This window comes from Tamandua tetradactyla, chromosome 19, assembly GCF_023851605.1.
Source record: "Tamandua tetradactyla isolate mTamTet1 chromosome 19, mTamTet1.pri, whole genome shotgun sequence".
In the NCBI taxonomy this organism is placed as follows: domain Eukaryota; kingdom Metazoa; phylum Chordata; class Mammalia; order Pilosa; family Myrmecophagidae; genus Tamandua; species Tamandua tetradactyla.
In genome coordinates, this window is record NC_135345.1 from 14,363,251 (window position 1) to 14,386,736 (window position 23,486).

The window sequence follows — 23,486 nt, forward strand, 5'->3', positions numbered from 1 at the left end:
TGATTTTTCTGTTTGTAAACTAAATTGACTTGCTAGTAATAAAAATAGCTTCCATTTGTGTAGTACTTGCAAAGTGCTTTCACATCCATTTCTTCTTTTAATCTTCATAATGAAGGTACAGTTCTAGAGTTTAGTGGTTTTAAAATATATTCATCAAAATACCATGAAGCCAAATAATATAGAAATTCATTCTAAAGCCCATAGATAGGTGATACTAGCAGAAACTGGAAACAGAACTTGGTGGGAGCCTCATAGAAATAATTCAAAGAAGAGGTAATAGCAAAAACCTTTCCTTTCCCTTTATCCTCACCACCACTTTCTTATTTCAGGCACCTACCTTGCGCTTAGTTTGTTGTAACAACTTTCTAAGCAGAGTCCCTGCTCTTTTTGTCTCATATCCCACCAAGTCATTCACACATTGACCCCCAGAATGACAAATTTTAGGTACTAATTGAACCATGTCATTTTCCTGATAAATGCTCTTTTATCCTTTAGGGCACGCCGATTCTCTGTAGGATAAAAATCCAAATGCTTTGGCTGGGTATATAACTTTATCATCTAACCCTATCTACTTCTTCAGACTCTTTACTGGTTACTTAACAAGAGTATTTTGGCTGTTGCATTTTTTTAATTTCATTACTGCATAAAAGATAACAGCCACCATAATAATCCCATTTCTATTCATTTATAGATACAGTACCTTTGGTCTAGACCACCTTTAACTCTCTTTCCTAGCAATTCTGTCTAGTAAAATGGGGGTGAATATAGGAGGTATAGCTTTTGTTGTTGTTTATATATAGACTTACATAACGACAATTGCAAATCTTAACACTAGTTGACTCTTGCATTTTTTTATCTCATTACTGTGTACAAGATAAAACTTTTTAGGCACTAATCTATCCTTTTAAAATCTCAGGGACAGATCATTATATATTTTATGATAAGTGACCCAGTCCATTCAAAGTGTCTTAATAACCTCACTGGAGTCCTTTAAGAGAGAATAAAAGACAGATGAAACTTCAAGAGCTCAAAGAAGCTGAGAGAGAAATGCCCCAAGACATTTGGAGACAGCCATTGAAATCAAAACCAGAAAGAGCCAGTAGACATTGTGTCTTCCCCTGTAACAGAGGAAACCTAGATGCCAGCAGCCTTTCCTCAGAGAAGTTATCCTCTGTTGATGCCTTAATTTGGAGGTTCCACGGCCTTATGATTATACTTGTAACTTAATAAATCCCCATCATGAAAAGCCAAACCATTTCTGGTCTATTGCATTCTGTCAATTTCTGCATACTGAAACACAGGGTCTTGTAGGCCAAGGAATGGGAGCCAATGAAATATTCTAAGCAAGAAAATGAAACCCAAAAGTAACACTGGCTGCCATGTGGAGAATGGATTATATAAGGGCAGAAGTAAAAGTCTGAAGACCAGTTAGGAGGTTATTTTAACGGTCCTTTCAAGAGATTGATGGATTGGAGATAGTGGTGGCAGTGACAGGGAGAGAAAAGGATAGATTTGAGCTACACTTTAGAGATGAAACCAACAAATTCTATTCTGGATTAGATGTGACAGAAAAGGAGGAAAGAAGAATTGAGTATGACATTTAGCTTTCTGGCCTGAAGCAGCTGCGTAGTGGTAGATTTGTTTACTGGAAGACTGAGGGAAGAAAAACAAAATGGAGGAAAATTGAGTTTCACTTTGGACATGTTAAATTTGAGGCACCTATGAAACACTGGAGTTGGGCTATCAAGTTAGTAGTTAGATAAACAAGTCCATATCTCTGAGAGGAGCACTGAGCTAGATATATAAATGTGGGAGGTTTTACTATAGAGATGAGATGAATTGAGTTAATGGATTAAATTCATTTAAATGAAATGATATATGGAAAGTACTAGGCACTTCATTTGTTTGGCAAATGAGCCAAAAAAAAAAAAAAAATGATCTGCTGAATGCTGCATATAGTTAAAGACATTCTTCACACAGTGTAACTGAAATCTTTTCTGCTATAGGATAAATTGCTTTTCTACTATTTTCTCTTTGATAAAAATAGAAGAGAGCCAGTAGCAATCTTTACAAGCTTTTCATGTATTTGTAGGCTTATTTAGAATGTTTCATGTATTCCTATATGGAAATACAAAAGAATAAAGATAAAAGTCTATTAATATACAAATACACATAATGATAAATTATATAATATAAAATATATTTTCTCCTATATAATAGAAAAGCTATATATTATATGTAATATATAATCTTAAATAGATATATAATTTAATTTCCAATTTTATTTTTAAGAAATTCAATGAAAGGTAGCTAAATTTTTCAGATTTTAAGCATCTCAGCACCCACATATAAAACATAAGTACATTCCACAGTGCTGGCCAATTAATTTATAATATCACAGACTAAGTTATCTCTATGTTGTGGGATACAAGGTAGCTGTAATTAAGAAAATGTGGTTTCACCTCACACATCCTGGGGGATCATGTCTGCTTTTTGCCAGCAGTGTAACCTTGGGCAAATTATGTAAGGTTTTGGTTCCTCAATTTTCACATCCATAAAATAGAGATAATTATGACGCCTATCTAATCAGGTTATCATGTTAAAGTGTAAAATGCATAGTACAGTGCTTGAAGTTATAAATAAATGATTGATTTATATCAGCGGTCTCAACCTTGAATTAGAATTACATGGGGAGTTTAAACATTTTGTATTGTGAAATATATATACAAAAAAAGCAGTGAGTTTCAAAGTACACTTTGCCAAGTAGTTTTAGAACAAATTTCAAAGTATAGTATGGGGTACAGTTCCACCTTTTCAGGTATTTCCTTCTAGCTTTTCTAAGCACTGGAGACTAAAAAGAAATATCAATATGATTCAGTAGTCATACTTATTTATTAAATTCTATCTTCTCTGATACAATTCCTCCTTCTCCTTTGATCCTTCTCTCACTCTTTAGGGATATTTGGGCATTGTCCATTCTCACTTCTCTATGTTGAAAAGGGGTATCAACATTATGGGGTAGGGGGATAGAACTGGTTGATGCTCTTGTAGAGACTGGCAACTCTGGGTTTCAGAGCTTATCTGATGTAGGAAACATTATTTTCTGAAAAATAAACTTAGTGAGTGAAACTTTTATAAAGTCTTCGAAAGAGCACTGGGTATTCTTTAAAGTTTATAGGAATACTGTTGGTTGGGGCTTGGCATACCATGGCAATTAGCAATACCTAGCTTAACCTTGCATAAGAGTAGCATCCAGAATAGTCATTCACTCTATTTTAAATCTCTTAGCCACTGATATGTTATTTGGTTATATTCTTTCCTCCCTTTTGGTCAAGAAGGCATTGTCAATCCCACTATGCCAGGACCAGGCTCATCCCTGGGAGTCATGTCCCACATTGCCAGGGACTTACATCCTAGATGTCACATCCCACATAGTGGGGAGAGTAATGATTTTTTTGCAGAGTGGGCTTAGAAAGAGAGAGGACACTTTTGAGCAACAAAAGAGGTTTTCTGGAAGTAACTCTTGGACATTACTATAGGTAGGCTTAGTTTCTCTATTAGAGATATAAGTTTCATAAGAGCAAGACTCATGATCAAGGGCTTGGTCGATTAACTTGAGAGTCCCTAATGTTTGAGAGAGTATTGGGGATTTCCCAGGTGGTAAAAGCTTAATTGTTTCATATTTTTTCTCCAGTCCCTCAAAAGACTTTGCCAATACTTTTTAATGATCTGTACAAAATGGTCTGAAATGTATCTGGGTATTACATTAAGCTATACAGAACTGCAAGACCTTGTTGCATGGGGAGTTTTTAAAAATACTGATGCCAAGGTTTCATCCCAAACCAATTAAATCAGATTTTCTGGGGGTGGGGCTCAAGTCAATCATTTTATAGACTGCTCCATCAGTGATTTCAATGTGTTGTTGAGATTGAGAATTGCTCTTTTAAATATCATATCATATATAATATATAGGCCTGGGCATGTAATATTTGTATATTTGTGAATTATACTTGTATAATATAGGTACATACATATGGTGCCAATTAAGCAAGTGGTCAAAATAATCTCAACATCTGTCTAGTAATTTAGTTTTGAAAATAACAAGTAAATTGGATGAGTAGATAAAGGATGATCAGGAGCAGAGATGGCATAGCATTTCTGAGGTAAGATATCTGTTCTCAGTTAACAATTCCACCACTTACTAGCTCTGTAACTTTGAATAAGTTACTCAATTGTTATTAATGCATTTGTAAAATAGGGACAATAATGATGCTAATTTCTGATTGCACAGCTAGAGCATCAAATTATTTAATGTTCGTAAAATATTGACAACAATGCCTCACATGTAGCAAGCACTATATGTTTGTTCTAAAAAAGCTTAGATGGAAATATCTGTAATGAAATGATGATGCTCATTATCATTGAATCTCAGTAGTACACTCTTGCATTAAATTAGAACTGAGAAATAGGTGCTGTCCAAAAGTCCTGGAGCGATTATGGGGTGAGGAGATTGTCTTTAAATCAAAGATGAAACTGATTCTCAGTTCATATCAGCTATTTATGATCATAGAAGATGTGTTAATCTTGCCCAAACCTACATAAGACATTTTATAAAACACAGAACCCTGAGTCCTTGAAGCCCAGATATCACAAGATAAACTGCGAGGAATTCTAAAATTATGAAAATTAAGTTACAGAGGTGGCTTTCCATGATGACTCCTGCTCTTTTTCTTACCTGACCTGGCCCTTGTTTACTTCTCCAGCCTTGTTCTAATGACCTGTTCTTCCACCCTGGCTCTATCCAGGCCCCCCTCTTTGCATTTTTCCAAGACATCTTACTTCTTTCCTCCTTCAGGCCTGTGCTGCTGTTGCTGCTCCCTCTTCCTGAAATGGTCTCCACATTTCACTCTGATTGTCCCACCCCCAACCTACACGTCTTTTAAGATTAAGATCAAGCGTTGATTTCTTCATGAAGCCTTTCTCAATGCTCCAGGTTGAAGTGACCATTTCCTCTCTTTTACCTCCTTATACCATGTACAGATTGCCATATTTTAAAAATATGCTTGTGCCTCCTTACAGACCAGGAACCCTTGTCTTACCTATTTACTATTCACTTATTTATTTAATTGTCAGCACTTAACACAGAGCCTGGCCAGTTTAATGAATTTAATAAACTCAGAGAATGGAAAGAAGGGATGGATGGAAGAAAGAGGGAATGGCTTCCATTTGTATGATGTTTGGGAGGAGGGGTGCCATCAGTGGGTTTATATGCATCAATGGGAATCTCTGATAGCTGGTTTTAGCAGGAACAAGATAAGCCATTCTAGCACTCAGCAATCAGCTTCTTGTAAACCTGATGCACCTGTCTCCACTGCACAGATTCTGCTTCAGAATTCAGAGTTAGACCCAGAGGTCTGAGATGAGTGGAAGAAGAATCCTTTGAAGCTACACAGAAAGGACTTCATTTTCAAACACTGTAAAATCTCTACTCTTTGATTTTTAGCTCCCATTTCTCTAAGTTTACCCCCATCTTTCATAAATTTCTAAACTCCCACCTCTCCTTGAAGCATTTTCCAGTTTAGTGGTGAAGACAAAATCCAAAACTCACAGCAATTTTAGCATAATGGAATAAGCACAGATGCTCTGAGATACTGGCTCTAATACTAGCTCTGTGGTTTTAGGAAAGCTATGTAATACTCTGTGCCTCAGCTGATTCATGTATAAAATAGGGGGAATAATAGTATTTATCTCATAGAGTTGAAAAGGGGATTAAATGTTTAGAACAGTGTCTCACATACAGAGACTTTGAAATAAATGTTAATATTTAATATTATGAATTGTGAATAGTTAATATTATAATCAAGGACTACTGAATTTCCTCTCTTTCTTCCATTCTTTCTTCTATCTATCTGTAAACAGGAAGGATGTATGTGCCTCTGTTTTAATCTCCATGGCATTTTAGAAGGTAACATTTTAGAAGGTAAGGGTCTATGCTGGCCACATAGAGGACATACTTTTACCTTCTAGATAAATAAATATGTCTACACTTAGCTTACAAAACAGATTTTTCTTCTAAAAATCCTCTGTGGTAGTTGTTGCTTCAGAGTCTATATTAGCAATGGTGAAACTTGGCAAGATAACCAATCTTGTGAAATGGCAGACAAACGGCAGGACAACCTTGCCTAAGATTCATAAATTTCACACAAGGCAGTATCTGTCCAATGCACAGAAGCATTTTATCTAAACTAGAATAAGGTGGATACATGTGTAAACTTTATTATCAATCTCATTTTCAGTCCCTTTGAAATCCTTTGCTAGTTTCTCTTATCTGAGGAGATCACCCTTCACAGAAGAGCCTACGTGTGATAGGGAATTAGGTTAAATAAATGCAATCAAAATTCAGTATCCATCTTTCTCTTTGCCATTCTCCATTCGCCTATTAACAGAGCAAATTTTATCCTCCTCAGTCAGTGAACCACAGAGGATTCTAAAGCTTCTGGGACTTCAGACTGTGTAGGTATCCCTTTCATTATACCTAAGGAAAGATTACAGGTAATATACTCAGGAGGGATGAATAAACAGCAAGTTATTGGCTAATCTTCTGGCTATGCTTAAAATCAACAAACTATTCTTTTTTTTTTTTACACATAGTTTGTGACCAAATTTTCAAGTATTCATGATTATTAGTAAAAGAGACTATGTTAGAATTAACAAGTAAGTTTGACTTAGAGTCTTATAGGCTTACCAGAACAAAGTTCCTGAGTTCCTCAAGGAAATATGTCCTGCTAGGCAAAAGGCTTACCTGCTTTTTCACAGCCTGTTGCCAGTTCCCTCAGCCACCAGGCCAGGCATTCTATCTTGAAGTCATAGGGTTGACAATTCAACTCATAGGCAGCAGAACTCCGAATAGAACATGCAGGTATAACTGAGACTGTGGTTTTCTTTGGCTATGCCTCTTTCTAGCTGTGTACTCACATGAATTCACTTAACTTTTGCTTCCATTTACTTACTAGTCAGTGAATGTGGATAATAATATCCCCATCTCACAAAATTGCTTTGAGGATGTTAAAATTGTATATGAAAGCAATTCAAAGCTTCAAAGCATTAAACAGATGCCACTTTTTGACCCCACTTACTCCATAGCATAAGAGTTAAGAGTCTGGCCTCTGGTGTTAGACCCTAGAGTTTAAATCCCAGCTCCCATTCACTAATTGTGACTTTGGGCAAATCTGTGCTTCAATTTCCTCTTCTGTAAAGTAGAGCTAATAATAGTATCGACTCATAAAGCTGTTATGAAGCATGAAATGAGATGATTTCCTGTATGACACTTAGAACAATGCCTAGAACCTCAAAAACTTCCCATGAAAGTAAGAATATTATTCAAGAAGCATTATTTTTTAAGTGACTTCCTCTGAAGTATACGTGAACTTTGAAGATGCAAAAAATGGATAATATCTAGCTCCAACCTCAAGAGGTCTTGCAGACTTTTGAAGAGTGGACACTTTTGTAAAAAAGTTCTATAAGGGATATAAAATGTTGTATACCACTGGGCACACATACATACATACATTTCTAGCTCCTGCACTGATGCCACCCTCATTCTGTTTCTCTGCTGTCCTTGGGTAAATTCTCTGATAACTACAACCACTTCTCATAACTATTTTATAAGTATAACTGTTTCAACTATCAACTGTGCATTAATAGAGCTCAAATTCATAATCTAGCACTCTTTTCTCTCTAGGATATCTCCCTTGTCTGTACTGCTTTTAACTACCCCTCAATCCAATCATTAGCCAAACCATGACATCTCCATCAGAGAAATATTATGCACTTCTCAACCCCTACAAGCATCTATTGCATTCATCTTGACTATTGCAAGAGGTTCCTAAATATCTATCTCCTTGTCTCCAGTCTCAACATCCCTGCCCACCTTTCCTTCCTCATTTAGCCACCTGAGCTCTTCTAAAGTTTGTAACAGTTCACATCACTCCCTCTAGGAACACCTTCAGCTTCCCATTTCCTACTAAATAGCCTCTTTTTTAGGTCTATAGGGTTCAACATAAGTCTCAGACTCCCTTCTACTCTCATTCACATATCCTAAATCTTAAAATAATGTAAATACAATGTACTTTTCCAGAACACATATGTATCTTCCATTACCCTTTTGCTCTTGATGATCTATTACCTCCAATACCCAATCTGCCATCTATTGACCCATCGATCATCTTCCTTATCCTTCATTGCCCAACTTGAATGTCACTGACACCATTAATGAATCCCTCAGGACTTATTGTACTCTTACCTGAGATTATAAACACCATATAGGTTGGACCACATGAATTAACAGTTTTGGTAGGTAAAAAAAGGGTCAAATAATACCAGTTTCAAATTATTTAACCTATAATTTATTTCCCTTATTGCATTTACCCTGTTTTATCACCTGTTTAAGTATGTAAATAACAAATCACATAGCCTGTCTCCTTCATCTTAGCATAACCAGTGCTTAGCAGAGTGCCTGACAAGAAGTCGATGCTCAACAAATGCTTGTAGAAGTCAAGGAAATTGCTTCAAGGAAATTGCTATGTATAGATCTTAATAGTTTGTCGAGTTGTGTATCAACATTTTTCCCAATTTTTAGGGACTGACACAGGTTAAACTAGACACCCAGGTTGGTCTTCTCAAGACAGAATTGCAGCTATTGTACTCACACTCTCCTTTCCCCATCTCCATCAGGACCCAGCTTTCTCTAGCTATCAAGTGATAATTGCCATATCTAGATAGAGAAAAACCTACCTTCAGGGTAATCCTTCCTTTAGGCAGCAAGTATATATGTTTTAATAATGCAATTCAGGACATTCAAGTCACTCATTCTCTTATTCATTCATGGGGATGTGCTTGGCACTGGGAATATGGCAGTAAATAAGACAACTAGAGGTTATGAATTTGGAATGCCTTTGTGCTCTAACCTGGTCTTCAAACTTTTTCCTTAAGAATCAAGAATGATATTTTTATTATATACAATGAACAAACATACAGACATTCTTGACATGGTTACAATCAATGGCTCACAATATCATCACATAGAAGAAACAAGTATTTTAAATATTTAAAAAATATCCTTGCATACTTGAACAATTTTTAATGTCTTATACATTTTAAGTCAACTAAAACTTTGTCATAGGTTAAAAATTGTTGCCAAGGATATAATTTTGTGTAGATATTAAATATTATTACCTTTAATATAATTTTGATTTCATTGTTTAAATATGTGCAATGAAATCTGAGTACTGTAACAATTTGATATATCCATAATAATCTATATAAATATAAAATAAAAATTGAGACACAGCATATTTAACTCAATTTATAAAAAATGTCCTCTTTACGTCTAATTGCAAAACCAATAATCCAAATTAATTTTCTTTCAAAAATGTCTGCATTCATTTTTCAATTCATATATATATATATATATATGTGTGTGTGTGTGTGTGTGTGTGTGTTATAGGTGATTCCCAGAAAGAATAAAAAACTGAAACTGAATCAGGAAGATATAAAAAATCTGAATACACTCATAACAAGGAAAGATACTGAATTAGTGATTTCAAAACTTCCCACAAAGAAAAATCCAAGTATACATGGTCTCACTGGTGAATTCCACAAAAGGTTTAAGAAATAATGCCATTCCATCACCAACTTTTAGAAAAAAATTAAGAGTACAGAGCATTTCCCAACTCATTCTGTGAGGCCAGTATTACCTTGATACCAAATGTGAACAAAGACATTACAAGAAAAAAAATTAGAAACAAATATTCCTTATGAATGTAGTTGTAAATATCCCCAACAACATACTAGCAAACTGAACCCAGTAATATATAAAAAGGATTATGCATCATGATCAACTGGGATTTATTCCAGGAATGCAAGGTTGGTTTAACATCCAAAAACCAAACAATGTAATACATCGCATTAATAGAATAAAAGATTGTCTCAATAGATTCCAAAAAAAAAGGCACTGGACAGAAACTAACACCTTTTCATAATAAAAACACTCAACAAACTAGAAATAGAAGAAAACTTCTTCAACCTAATAAAGGGTATATATTAAAAACTTACAATTAATATCATACATCACATGCAACACCAAATACTTTCCCTGTAATATCAGAACAAGATGAGGAGGTTCATTCACATCACTTCCATTCTACATTGTAACAAAGGTTCTGTACAAGGCAAGCTGACAAGAAAAAATAAAGAAAAGGCACCCACATGGGAAAGACAAAAGTAAAACTATCTCTATTTACAGATCACATGATCTTTTATATAGAATATACTCGGAAACAATACACATGCACATAGTATTATTAGAACTGATAAATGAGTTTAGCAAGATCATAGGACACAAAATCCATAAGCAAAAGTCATAGACTTAAAAACAATACATGTTACCTGGGCCTAGGTTTGGGGGAAGGAATGGGGAGTTAAAGTTTAATTGATACAGAGTTTCTGTTTGGGGTGATGAAAAAGTTTTGTTAATGGATGGTGGTGATGGTAGTACAGCATTGTGAATATAATTAAACCACTGAATGTTATATGTGAATGTGTTTAAAAGAGGAAATTTTAGGCTGTATATATGTTATTTTAACAAAAAGCATATGTCTGTACAATACAGTGAACTCTAACATAAACCGTGGACTGTAGTGAACAGTATAATTCTAATTATATTGTTTTCATTAACATTACCACACTCATACAAAGTGTTAACAATAGCAAAAACTGAAGGAAGGAAGGTATATAGTTAACTCTGGTTTTCTGCATGATTTTTTTTTTTTTTTTTTGCATGCTGTATGGCAGGGGTCACATTTCATTCTTTTGTAATGTGGCTATCTCCTTATTACAGCACCATCTGTTGAATTTTTTTTGGTCTGTTTTTTTCATTTGTTTGTTTGCTTGTTTATTTGTTTGAGAAGTGCATGGCCAGGGAATTGAACCCGGGTCTCCTGCATGGCAGGTGAGTATTCTATCTGCATGATTTTTCTCTAATAAAAATTATGTGATAGTTGAAAAAAAATCCATCTCATAGAATTGTACACCAAAAAAAAAAAAAGAAAGGCAATTTTACTATACTAATTTAAAGATAATTTTAAAAGGAAACAGGTTTCACTTTGCCTTCTATTTTTACTTTTATAAATGAATGCACAGAGAAACATTGTTCATAATAGGTTTTCATATTAGGTTTGTTTTAGAAACTTACTTAATTCTTTGAACACTTTCAGAAATAGAGGCCTCAAATCATAGTGATCTTTCATCGAAAACTATTTTTAATAAATCTATCAGCTGACAGTTAAAAAAAAAAAACATGAGATGACACTCACCTTCACTACAATGGCTAAAATTAAAATAACAACGACAAGTGCTAGACAGGAAATTGGAAGCATTGCCTCATTCACTGATGGTGGTATTATAAAATGGTGCAGCCACTTGAAAAACTATTTGGAAGCTCCTCAACATACTAAGTATAGGGTTGCCAAATCCTAGATCTATACTCCCTCCAAAAAAGATGTACACCCCCAAATCTGTACACAGATATTCATAGCAGCATTATTCATAATACCCAAAAAAAACCCAGATATAATCCAAATATCCATCAGTTGATGAACGGATAAACAAAATGTGACATATTCCTACAATGGAATATGTGATAGAATAATGAATCCCCAAAAGTACCCGGGTCCTACCCTCAGATCATGTGAATATGTTACTTTAAATGAAAAGGTAACACACTTTGCACCCTTTGCACATGTAATTAAGTTAAGGATCTTGAAGTGGGATGATTATTTTAAATGACCTGGGTATGTCCTAAGATCTAATCACAAGGGTCCTTAATAGAGGGAGTCAGGAGAGCCAGGGTCAGAAAATCTTACTATGGAAGCAGAGATTGTAGAGAGAGAGATTTTAAGATGATATGCTGCTGCTTTAAAGATGTAGGAAGGGGCCTCAAGCCAAGGGATATAGGTGACTTCTAGAAACTGGAAAAGGCAAGGAAACACACTCTCCCCTAGAGCCTCCAGAAGGAATTTAGGACTGCCAACACCTTGACTTTAGCCCAGATAAACTGAATTCAAACTATTAATCTCCAGAACTATAAAATAATAAATTGTCTTAAGTCATTAAATTTACTATAGTAACAACAGAAAACTAATACCCCACATTCTTCATCAATAACAAGGAATGAAGTACTGATACACACTGCAGCATGAATGAACCTTGAAAACACTATGAAAAGTGAAAGATGCCAGCTGCAAAAGAACACATACGGTATGATTCTATTTATATGAAATGTTCAGAATAGACAATCCATAGAGACAAAAGCAAATGATTGGTTTCTAGGGGCCAGGGTAAAAAGAGGGGATGGGGAATGACTGCTAATAGGTGTGGGGCTTCTTTTAGGGGTGAGGAAAATGTTCTAAAATTAGACAGTGTTGGTAGTTGCACAACTCTGAATATAGTAAAAGCACAAACTATACACTTTAAAAGGGTGAATTTCTTGGTATGTGAATTTTATCTCAAAAACTATTATTAAAAAGAAAAATATGGGTGGGCCACGGTGGCTCAGCAGGCAGAGCTCTTGCCTGTCATGCTGGAGACCCAGGTTCAATTCTTGGTGCCTACCCATGGAAAAGAAAAAAAAAAAAAAGAAAAGAAAATTATGTGCGTCTATCAAATCTGGTATTTGACTTTTGAGAATTAGATTTTCAAATGAGAAATCAGTTTAAAAATTAGAAAATTATTAATTTCTCTAGACATCATGAATAAAATTTTTCTAAGATTTTCATTTAAAAAGAAGGTATATTCTAATAAAAACTTATCAATCTCACAGTGGCATATAACTTTTTAATAGACAAAAATTTTAACATTTCATAAAATGAAACAAGGATAGACTATAGGTATAATAAATATCTCATACTATCATTTTACAGAAGAAGGCTTAACCATCTTAATGTGAAACACACACCAACTCTGAAAGAACTAAAATAAAATTTTATGCATGATATTTATTTAATGAATCTTGAAAAATATGTAAATCACAGAACATTGGCAATATATCTGAAGTAATGGGTGACACCATGTTCTAGGAATGAGTTCTCAGAATAGCTGAAAAGAATTGCTCATATTTGGTAATGTGGAAGAAAACAAAATCATTTTAGCATTCACCACGTTATCCCTGCTCTTTTTGCTTTTCTTTCTGGGTACTCTTGCTCAAGGATAATTAATTTCTTGACATCCATTGGAGGACAAAAGAGGCAAAGTTATTAAAAATTGTCACTACTTTCCACTCTCCTATATATCTAAATTAGAACTCAATTTGGCTAGAATACCTGGCTTCTGAAACTATTTCTCACCTTTAGCAGAAATATGTATCCCAAAGGAATAGCTGGAAACCCTACAGTTTCTGTTGCCTTGATTAATCATTAAAGGATAGTTACTGTTAGGGGCCCCAGACAGTGTCCCACTGTCAGATCTGAACTGTTGAGAAGTATGCCCTTCCTTTATCCTGTGGGAGAAGGATTACAGTGACTAAAAGAACAATCTATGGAAGATTAATTTTAAGAAAGAATACACATGGAAGGTGAGAACCTGGAAATTGATTTCCTTACACTTATTTGTGTTTATGCCCCTTACAAAGTCTAGATCTGCACCTTCCAAAACAGAAGCCACTAGCCACATATGGCTACTGATCACTTGAAATGTGGCTAGTCTGGGTTTTGAAGACTTATTGCATGAAAAATGTAAAATATCTCATGAATAATGTTTACTAATTACAGTATAAAATAATATTTTGCACATATTTAGTTAAACAAAACATATTACTAAAATTAGTTTTACCTTTTTTTTAACCTTTTTTTTAAAGTATAGTAGTGAACAAATTAGACAAAGTGCTTGCCTTTGTAGAGCCTACATTTTGGTAGGGGAACCTGGAAAATAATAAATCAATAAATTGTAATATATGAAGTAAAAATATATACTGAGAACAAAAACAAAACATGGTAAAGGTAGTGGGGAGTTGTCATTTTATCTAGGGTGGTCAGGAAAGGTTTTTTGATGAGTTGACATTGAAAGTTAGATAGAAAAAGTGAGGGTAGTTGAAATATATTTCAGGAAGATAAAGCAAAGTACAAAGTTCCTGACATGAATGTGTGCTTGCCATGTTCTGGGAATATAAGCAAGCAAGAAGTCTAAAGTAACATGGGATGTGAAGTCAGAGCGGCGTTTTGTGATCTGGAACTGGTCCAGATCACACAGGATCATTGTAAGGAATTTGTATTCTACTCTGAGTGAAATAGGAAGCCATTGGAGAGTTTTGAGGAGAAATGGGAGAGACATAATCAGATTTACATGTTATAAGTATCACTCTAGCTATTCTTTTGATAATAAACTTCAGAGATAGAGACAGAGAAATCAGTTAAGTTTTTCCAGTATTTCAGGGGAAAGATGCTAGAGGCTTTGGACCTGGGTACAAGCACTTGAAAAGATGAGAAGTGATAGTATTCTAGGTATGTTTGGAAGGCAAAAGTGATAAGATTTGCTGCTGGATTGGTTAGGTGGTAGAAGAGAAAACCAGTACCCAGGGTGACTCATAGATTTCTATTTTGAGCAACTGGAAGAATGGAGTTGCCATTTATTGACAGTGGAAGACCTAATGAAGAGCAAGTTTTGGGGAAGGATATGTAGAATTTGGGTTTTTTTTCATGTTAGTTTGAGGTACCCACTAAATATTCAAATATAAATATTTAGTTGACAACTGGTTATGCAAGTCTGGAGTTCTGGGGATATGGTCCAGGTTAGAACTATGAATGTAGTAAGCTGTATTGAAAGCCATGAAATTGGATGGGATCATCCAGGGGTGTGTAGGTGAAAACAGAGGGGCCAAGAACTCAGTTTTGAGGCATTACAACCTTAAGATTCCACAGGTGAAGAGGAATTAGCAAGGCAATTGAGAAAGGGTGGTCCCTGAAGACAATGAGAACCAAAAAGAACCAAAAGCCACACCCCACCAGTAGATATCAAAACTGAAACTAAACTAAGCTCCATCCTTAAAGTTGGAATTTGCCCGACCTACATTATTGGTCTTCCTTGGAGGAATTAATTAGTCCTTGAATACATCCAACATTTAATTTTCAGAATTTTTTCCTACCTTTTCCAGATGTAGGAGGAATTTAGCCTCTACTTTTTCATCTCTTATTTGAATTTATCTCCCTATTATTGCTACTAGCATTTCACGGCCATTGTCATCAACCATTTGCATATTGTTTGGTAATTTATTTTTTTTTCCTTTTGCTTTTGCTTTTGTTCTCCACCCTCAACACTATTATTTTGTTCTTCTAGCTGGCTTCTTAGTCTTCTCTGTACCTTTAGCTGCACGTTTTTATAAACATCTACTTTATGCCAAACACTATCCAAGATTCTTCACTTAAAACATTGCTAATCATCGTCACAAAAATCAGGTGATGGTTGTTGCTCCCTTCATCTCACAGATGACAAAGCTTAGGTTCCCAAACTTAATTTCCAAAGTCAATCATAACCAAGGGAGCTGTGGTTAAAAGCCAGGTCTCTCTGTAGCCCCAGTGTGTCCATAAATCTCCTTTTGTTCTGCTCTGAGATAATTATGGAATAACTATGGGCCTAAAAGCATTAACATTTTCACATATATATTTCATGTCCTTATGATAATCTTCTAAAGATTTGTTTTGGTTTTTACCATTCAAGTTTGTCTACAATTTTTTTTATTTTTCTGCAAAAATTGAGGTCTATTGTTATGGATTATGTTCTCTAAATTTAGTACAATGATTTACAGCAATTTATACTCACAAACAAATTAGGACTCAAGTGAAGATGACATAAAGTCCTATAGTCCTCTCTACAGCACCATACAAAGAGAGAGACAGTCAATAAAAATGAATTGAGAATGATGAGGACGATGCACTAACCTGAACTAAAATAAAATATTTCCTATTTTTAAAAGAATGCTTTTCCTCCATCGTCTTAATACTCCATCAACCTTTGTACAAAGGCTGGGGATAATGTGTTCTAACAAATAAGCTTCATGATTTTTCACAATTCCAAAAATAAACATTTAAAACTTTTAATCTTCTAAGGTTCTAAAGACATTAAACTTAAACTTGATAGACACAATAATCTTTATCTAAATAAATTCTAAATATTTGATATTGAGTCAAAATACATCTTCATTTTCCTCTGCAGTTATCAACTGGAGGGATCAGCTCTCTAAATTGTGAAAGAAAAGAATTAAATTCAATATATTGGATATATTTCATTCTTCTAATAGGAGAAAAATGAGTAAGCCCATTGAAAAATATTTCTGAATTTTTGTGGGGCATGCATTTTGAAAACAAGATGCTTCCGTTCTGGGGCTGATGCTGCCAGTTGCTATTCATTTAGTTAGAAAGTAGCAACCACTGTTTTTAGAACCTGCCACATAGCTCTATCTAATCCAGGTAGGTTGCCAGGTAGCACTACACCCCTTTCCCTCTGCCCTGGGCCTAGCCAGAAGGCCAACTAATGGAGCAGGAGACTGAAAAAATGGGGTGGTGGGGGACATTAAACTTAGGCTAAGCAAACCACCATAAACAAATTACTTTATTTATGGGTTTTGGTTTTACAACTATAAAAGAGGAATTATATTATTTGCTTTATCTACTCATGAAAATATATATTGTGACAAGAAAAAGAGATCATAAATAGAAATTCCATTACAAGCTGGGATTATGGTGTGTTTTTGGTGTGTAATTTTAGTTTTTCTCCTGCCTTCCTGCAGAATTTGCCTTGCCTTAATATTCCATATTCATCAGGGGGCTCCACCCATGACCAGCCCAGCAAGTATGACTCTCATCTAGTAAGTCAGTTTCAGTCTAGAGGCTCTTTATGACCTGTCTAGACAATTAGGGTTAGGAATGATCATAATCAGTATCCACAATAGACAATTATTTACAGTTGTCTATGACTTTGAAGAATAATGTGGTTTCTGTTTTGTTCACTGCTGCATCCCCAGTGCCTAGAACAGCATCTGGCATACAGTAGGCACTCTATAAAGTTGCTGGACACAACAACGAATCAATAAGAAATAGGAAAATAAAGGAAAATATGAGGTATAGCTACAGCTCCAAAGACTCATAATCTAATCACGTTGACTAAGCTTAAAGATTACAAGGCCAGCAGCAATAGAGCAGTCAAGTCAGGGTCTGCTAAGTGTCCAGTGGGTATCGTGGCAGAAAGCAATGCAGAAGTTGAAAGCTTTGCTCGGATGTGAGGGTACTGAAGTTGAATGACAAATCTCTCAGGCTCCATCACATGTAGTACCACACCTGAAGCCTTTTTATTATATTTTGGGCTATCCTTTGTCAGCAGAAGAAGGTTTTAAATACTTTCCTTTGTCAATGGGTGTCACTGAGTTCATCCTCGGATGACAATGCTAGAGTGGAGAGTTTAAAAACTAGAATGGAATTTTTCATTTGGAATTGCTGAGGAAAATATTGGAAAGTGGAATAAGATTTTTTTTTTTTGGTTATGGTCCATTAATTTAATGTTTTCTTTGGCAAACATAAGGCAATGATGGTATAGTTCCTTACAAAATGACACATCTATTTATAAGAATGCTTTGGAAATATCTCCTTCCTTCTCACCCTCACTCCCTTCCTTTTCTCCTTTCCTTCTTTCCATCTTTCCTTCCTGCAGCATTTATTCGGCAGCTATTAATCAGCAAATATTTATTGGGACACTTGTGTTCCAGGTATTATGGCAGGCAAGCGGCATGTCAAGAAACAGAAACTCATGACCTGTAGCAACTCAGAGTCTAATAGAGCAGGTAGGCAAGGAAACAGATAATTACTGTCCATGTGATACGTGTTATATTAAAAACGTATTACCACAATGTTGTGAGAGCCTAGAATAGGGCTCAGCTCACTATCCAGGGGGGAGCAAAGAAACGCTGTGGCATTTGAACTGGATCTTGAAAGGTAAAGAAAGTTAGTCAGCTGAAAAAGTGGTGCCCCCCTCCAGGAAGTAAAAATAGCATGCACTAAAGCACAGCTGTGAAATGACATGTCTGATTTAGAGGGTCAGGTAGTTTGGGAGAGTGACAGGTAGTCAAAGTGGAGAGGTAAATTGCAAGTAAGTTCTGAAGGATCTAATCTATTAGCAGGTAGTAGACACTTGTAGGCACTTGACAACGGGAGCTGATTATTGACAAGATCACAGTGACAGGACCATAGCTGTATTTTCGACTATAAAAGGATAGAGATTCAGAAGACAAACTGATACAGAGGCCAACTAAGAGGCTGCTTAATAGTGCAGGACAGAGCAGAAAGTCCAAGCTCGGTCATAGGTGGTAGAAATGGATCATAGGGATGACATTTAAGCAACATTTCTGTAGTAGATTTGATGGTATAATACTGCCCAGTAGTGCTGGGAGGGTAAGAGAAAGAAAGTAAGGCAATGACTCCAGTTTTTAGCTTGAGAAACAAAGCTAAATTGGGCCATCAGCTCAAATAAGGAACAAAGGAGAACAAGTTTGGGGGAAGAAGTGCAGGTGTGGACACATTGAGTTGAGGTCTGAGTGACACCCAGATCAAACTGTTTAGTAGGCAGTTGAAAATATGAAGTTTGGACCTTGGGCCTGGAGGGGTTGGTTTGGAAAACATTACCATATAGATTGTATTAGTTAGAGTTCTCAGGGAAACAACCAACAGGAGATATCTGTAAATATGAGATTTAGAAAAGTGTTTCATGCAACCACGATGATAGAAGTGTCCAAAATCTGTAGGGTAGGGTATGAAACTGGCTGCTCCAATGAAAAGGTCTAGACAAACTCCACAGGAGAGGCTGGCTGGCTGAAGCAGAAAGAGATTCTCTCTTCCGAATTCTCTTTAAAAGCTTTCAGGTGATTAGATTTAGTGCCATTTACTGCAGAAGATACTCCTCTTAGCTGAGTGCAGATGTAATCAGCCATGGATGCAACCAATGTGCTCATGATTTAAGTCCATGAAATATCTTCACAGCAACAGATAGGTCAGTTCTTGCTTGATCTGGCCAAGCTAACACGTGAACCTAACCTTCATATAGATGATATCTAAAAACATGATGGTGGATAAGATCACCTAGGAAGAGTATGTAGAGAAGATGACCAATAAAAAACAAGCCTAAGAAGCTCCAATATGTGAGTGAGATGCAGAAAGGAAGAAGGCAATAGAGGAGACTATGAATGTAAGTTTAGACACATAGGAAGAAAATCAGAAGTGATGGAGGCTGCTGCTGCTCTAGGCTGCTGTGTCAATAAAACACTCTTAAGTTATTTCAACGGAGTCAGAATAGGCCTGAATTACAATTTCACCCTCTCCAATCCCAAACCAGGACTAATTTGTTTCTGTCTAAAGATTCAGCCCTTTCTCATTCTTTGGGGTCAATTATGTTTATAGGCTGTGCAGTAGTAAGAAACCAGCAGTTCAGAGGCTCAGCTTCAAATTAGCCCTACTGTCATCTACTCCTTGAACATGTTCTCTGTTCCTCAGAGCTGTATTCTTGACTCCCTCTTTTTGCTCAAGCACTCATGTTTCAATCTCTTTCCTCAATATACTACTTCCAGGACCTGGAATCATGACTCTAGGCTTCCTGATACTAGGAACCTTGTCCCTGGGAGTCCAGCTTCCTCTGGGTTCTTAATCACTTATTCCACAAAATCTATGGAATAAGTGATCTCTACTTTTTATGAGCAGCTATGTGCTGTTCAGGAAACTCCTGTCAGCAATAAGCAGACTCTCATACTTCTAAAACATATTTATAGTTATATATTTCCTAAAACTGCTACTAAATAGTTCAACAAGGTATTAATTCAGTGTATGGCAGTTGACAACTATTGAGTGCTTACTGTGTGCAATGCATTGTTCTGTGTACTGATGATGCAGCAGTGGACAAAACAATGTACCTTTCCTCATGGGACTTGTGATCTAATGGAGAGGACAGATAAACAATGTAGGTACACAGTGTGCCAGATGGAGAAAAATCAAACAGCATAAGCAGAATAGGAAGGCTAGAATGGAGGATTTGGGATGCTATTTTACAATGGCAGTCAGGGAAAAGATCACTGAAAAAATGACCTTGAGCAGAGACCTGAAGGAAGTAAGGAGAAGAGATGAGCCCTCCTGATGTTTAGGGGACACAATCCATGCAGTGGGAATTGCAAGTGCAAAGACCGGAGGCTGGTTAGCCTGGCGTTTGAAAGAAATATTAAGCAGTTGTGGGGTAGAAGCTGTCAGAGGGGTTAGTGGAGTTAGGGGACAATCATGAAGAAACTTTCGGCTACTGAAAATATTTGGACTTTTATTCTGGAAAAAATGGAAGTTTTTAGTCAGAGAAGTTGGCCTGATTTCTCTTCCAACTCGAAAAGACCATTCTGGCTGCTGTGTTGGAAAAGATAATAGAGGGACAAAGTCAAGATCTGGGCAACTAGTTAGAGCAATATTACAGGAGAAAGAGTGGTGGCCTGGACCAGGTTATCAGTGGTGGGAAGAAAGAAGTCAAGGATGACCAATAAAAGCAATGGAGTTGCCATTCACGGAGATGGAATCCATAGCCAGGAAAGTTTAGACTTTCACACATTGAATTTGACGTGTCTAGGAAACAATGATTTGAAGACTCATAGAATGCAGTCTGTAACTCAAGAGAAGCAAAGGCAAAAAACTGGAGCAGTAGATGAAGGGGGAGAATAGGTGATCAGGAGGCTTTGTTTTTAGTTTTCCGAAGACAGGAACTGATATAAAGCATGCTTTTATGCACATGGAAGTGTTTCAAAGAAAGGAAAGAGGTAATAATGAAGGAGAGAGAACTCCTGGAGACAAGTCCCGAGAGGGTCAGGGTTAGGATCTGGTGGGCCTGTGGAGGGGATGGCCTGAGATAGGAGTATGGACAGGTCAACCTTGTAGCAGGGTGGGAAGGCGACACCTATAGGGACAGAGGCAGGGTAACTGGAAAAAGTAGTGGTTAGGACCTGTGGTTCATCCGGTGACTGTTTCTGTTTTCTCAGTGAAATAAGAAGCCAGGTCAGCAGCTGAGAATGAGGATAGGAGAGAAGGTGTGACCAAGATTTTGAGATAGAAAAGGTGTGAAATTGTCTTCTTGAACAGACAGTGTTGTTAAATTTCAGTTCATGAGCCAGTGGTGGCTTTTAAATTAACTTCGTGATTTGAGACCAACATTTTAAAAAGTAAACAGAATTTTAAAATAGAGTGCATTACATTATTAAGAGCATGACTTGTTTGTCAAAGAATCCTTAAAGCTTTATTTAATTTCGTGGTCACATGTGGGGGCAGGGACTGGGTGTGTGGGTGTTGATGGGTCATAGACAAAGCTATTTTTTAAAATACTTGTCTCCTACAGTAGGAGTAAATGACCTCAGAAATGCTGAATAAAATCAGGGGTCAAGTTAATGGTAATATATTTAAAACATTTTTAGGTAAAAAAGATTATAATATAGACTCCCAGGATCTTGGCAGTGGACCTGCTTAGAGGACTAAAGTCCCTCACAAACATACCCCCATTATAACAAACATTCCTGTTTGAATATCTTCAATGGTGGGAAGCTCACCACCTTACAAGTTTTCCATGTCAGAATACAACCTTCCTTTCTATAAAACACGGGATCGGCAGAAACTCTCCCACACATTCAAGCAGTGAGTAGAGAGGCTGGCAGATGGAATTTGGAATATGGACTATGAAGTTTGACCTTACTACATAATACCAGACTTCATCTTAATGGCTTTACCCCATTTTAAAGAGCTCTAAATCCTTTAAACAAAACCAATATCAGAACACCAAGAACTCCGGTTATTAGCCAAACTTTAGCTGAGAAAGTAACCATATGGGTGCTTTTAAATGTATGCTCTCTTTCCCCCTCACATTGCAGTAACTCAATGATTACTGAGCTTAAATTTTCTTCCTTGTTCAAGATTTGTTGCCGAATCTGCAGAAGGTTCCAGTCAACTACAACTTAACTCTAGAAAAACTTCATCCATTTTTAAGACTTTACATGCTTCAGTCACTGAAGTAGATTTTCCCTGTAACATACATCAATGAATAATATTTAAGAATATGTTAATAGGTGCTGTGAAAATGGCCATTAATATTTTTAACTTTAATGAGCTCAGGTTATTTTCTAAAAATAGTAATTTGGAATAATAAAGGTACAGCTCCAGTTCTATACTTTGCCTGATTGTTAAAAATGGTTTTGAGATAATTAACTTGTACCCATCTTCTGTTTATCTAATTTATGAACCATTTAGGGGTTTTCGAAAATGTACTCTTTCCTTATTGTATAGGCAATATCAAAATTAGTTCATTAGACATTGTATCAGTCATGAACATATGCGAACAAAATTTCTATTTGCAATGTTGTTCTCTTTCTACTGTGTTTATGCTGATTTATATGTTAGAAACACTGAAGTAACAGAAGCTGAAATCAATTTTAATTAACAGAGAATAAGGATTCATAACAGACATACTCCCCCTGTATCAGTAACAGTGTGCTAATTTACAACTTTAAATATTCAATCTTAGCCCAGTTGTAAAGCAAAATCATGTAGTCTGAACCTATCTTCTACTGCTTTGGGGATGTCAAGAGTCTATATTCTAGGATTCTTTTAGTAGTTTCACTTCTCTAAGCTCCAAGATCAAAAAAAAAAAAAAAAAAACACTTCAAATCGCAAATCAAGAACAAGAAATTCCTGTCTTATAATGCAGCATGAATCACTTTGTTATTCTTTATCTAGGCCCCCACATTTTTTTCTCGATGTAAATTGTTTCTTAAGGAAAGGAAATACATCAATACCGTTCCTCCTCTAACGCTTCCAAGGAGAGTTCTACCATGGAAAGCGCTCTCCCCTTTCATTTTGCCAACTTCGACCTCTGCTGCTGAGTCAGAACCTCCTTTTTTCCCTGATGTGAGAAATCCTTCTCCCTCGGAAATTCATAAGGCTTCGGAAATGTTTAAATTAGAGTCTCCCTGGGGGGAATGGGCGGGGATGCTGGAATGAATGTGGTGGGAGGAGTCCCGCATGCAACAGCACTGATCATAGCACATTAAATGCTTTCATGAAATTGGAAGACTTGGAGCGGGCCCAGGGTTACCATGGGAGCTCGGCTCAGAACCCATTATATGCATATGTGTGTGTAAATAACCACACGGAGCCGTGTTAGGCTCCAGAGACTTTGTTCACCGTTACTGAAGTGAAAATGTTTGGTATACAGACGGGGCTCCAATGCTTCATGTTTACTCCGTAGAAAACAAGTCTTCACGCGGCTGGAGGAAGGTTGATGACAGCGAACCGCACGGGAGGCCAAACGCGGAAACAAACCCGCGGAGGTGCTTTTCAGAGCAGGGAAGACAGATCCAAGTCCTGGAAAGAAGGGGGGAAGGTGTG

General features: G+C 36.4%; 1 protein-coding gene across 27 annotated transcripts in view; it reads right to left on the reverse strand.

The window, feature by feature from the left end:
• The window catches only part of LOC143663043 (uncharacterized), a 188,778-nt gene that overhangs the window by 161,799 nt on the left and 3,493 nt on the right, over positions 1 to 23,486 (reverse strand). For 11 of the 27 annotated variants that reach the window (XR_013165765.1, XR_013165770.1, XR_013165771.1 and 8 more), the window contains exons 2-3: positions 22,895 to 23,462; positions 13,485 to 13,552 (exon numbers count right to left, since the gene is read on the reverse strand). Coding sequence is in view for 1 of the 27 variants with exons in the window: in XM_077136431.1 (XP_076992546.1) it covers positions 23,436 to 23,462 (27 nt within the window). In the remaining 26 variants the exon portion in view is untranslated. Of the gene's footprint in view, positions 1 to 2,612; positions 6,536 to 10,113; positions 10,235 to 12,394; positions 12,666 to 13,484; positions 13,553 to 13,884; positions 13,974 to 15,867; positions 15,917 to 21,322; positions 23,463 to 23,486 lie in introns of those variants that run through there. The other 16 variants (XR_013165750.1, XR_013165754.1, XR_013165746.1 and 13 more) reach the window with 13 other exon arrangements.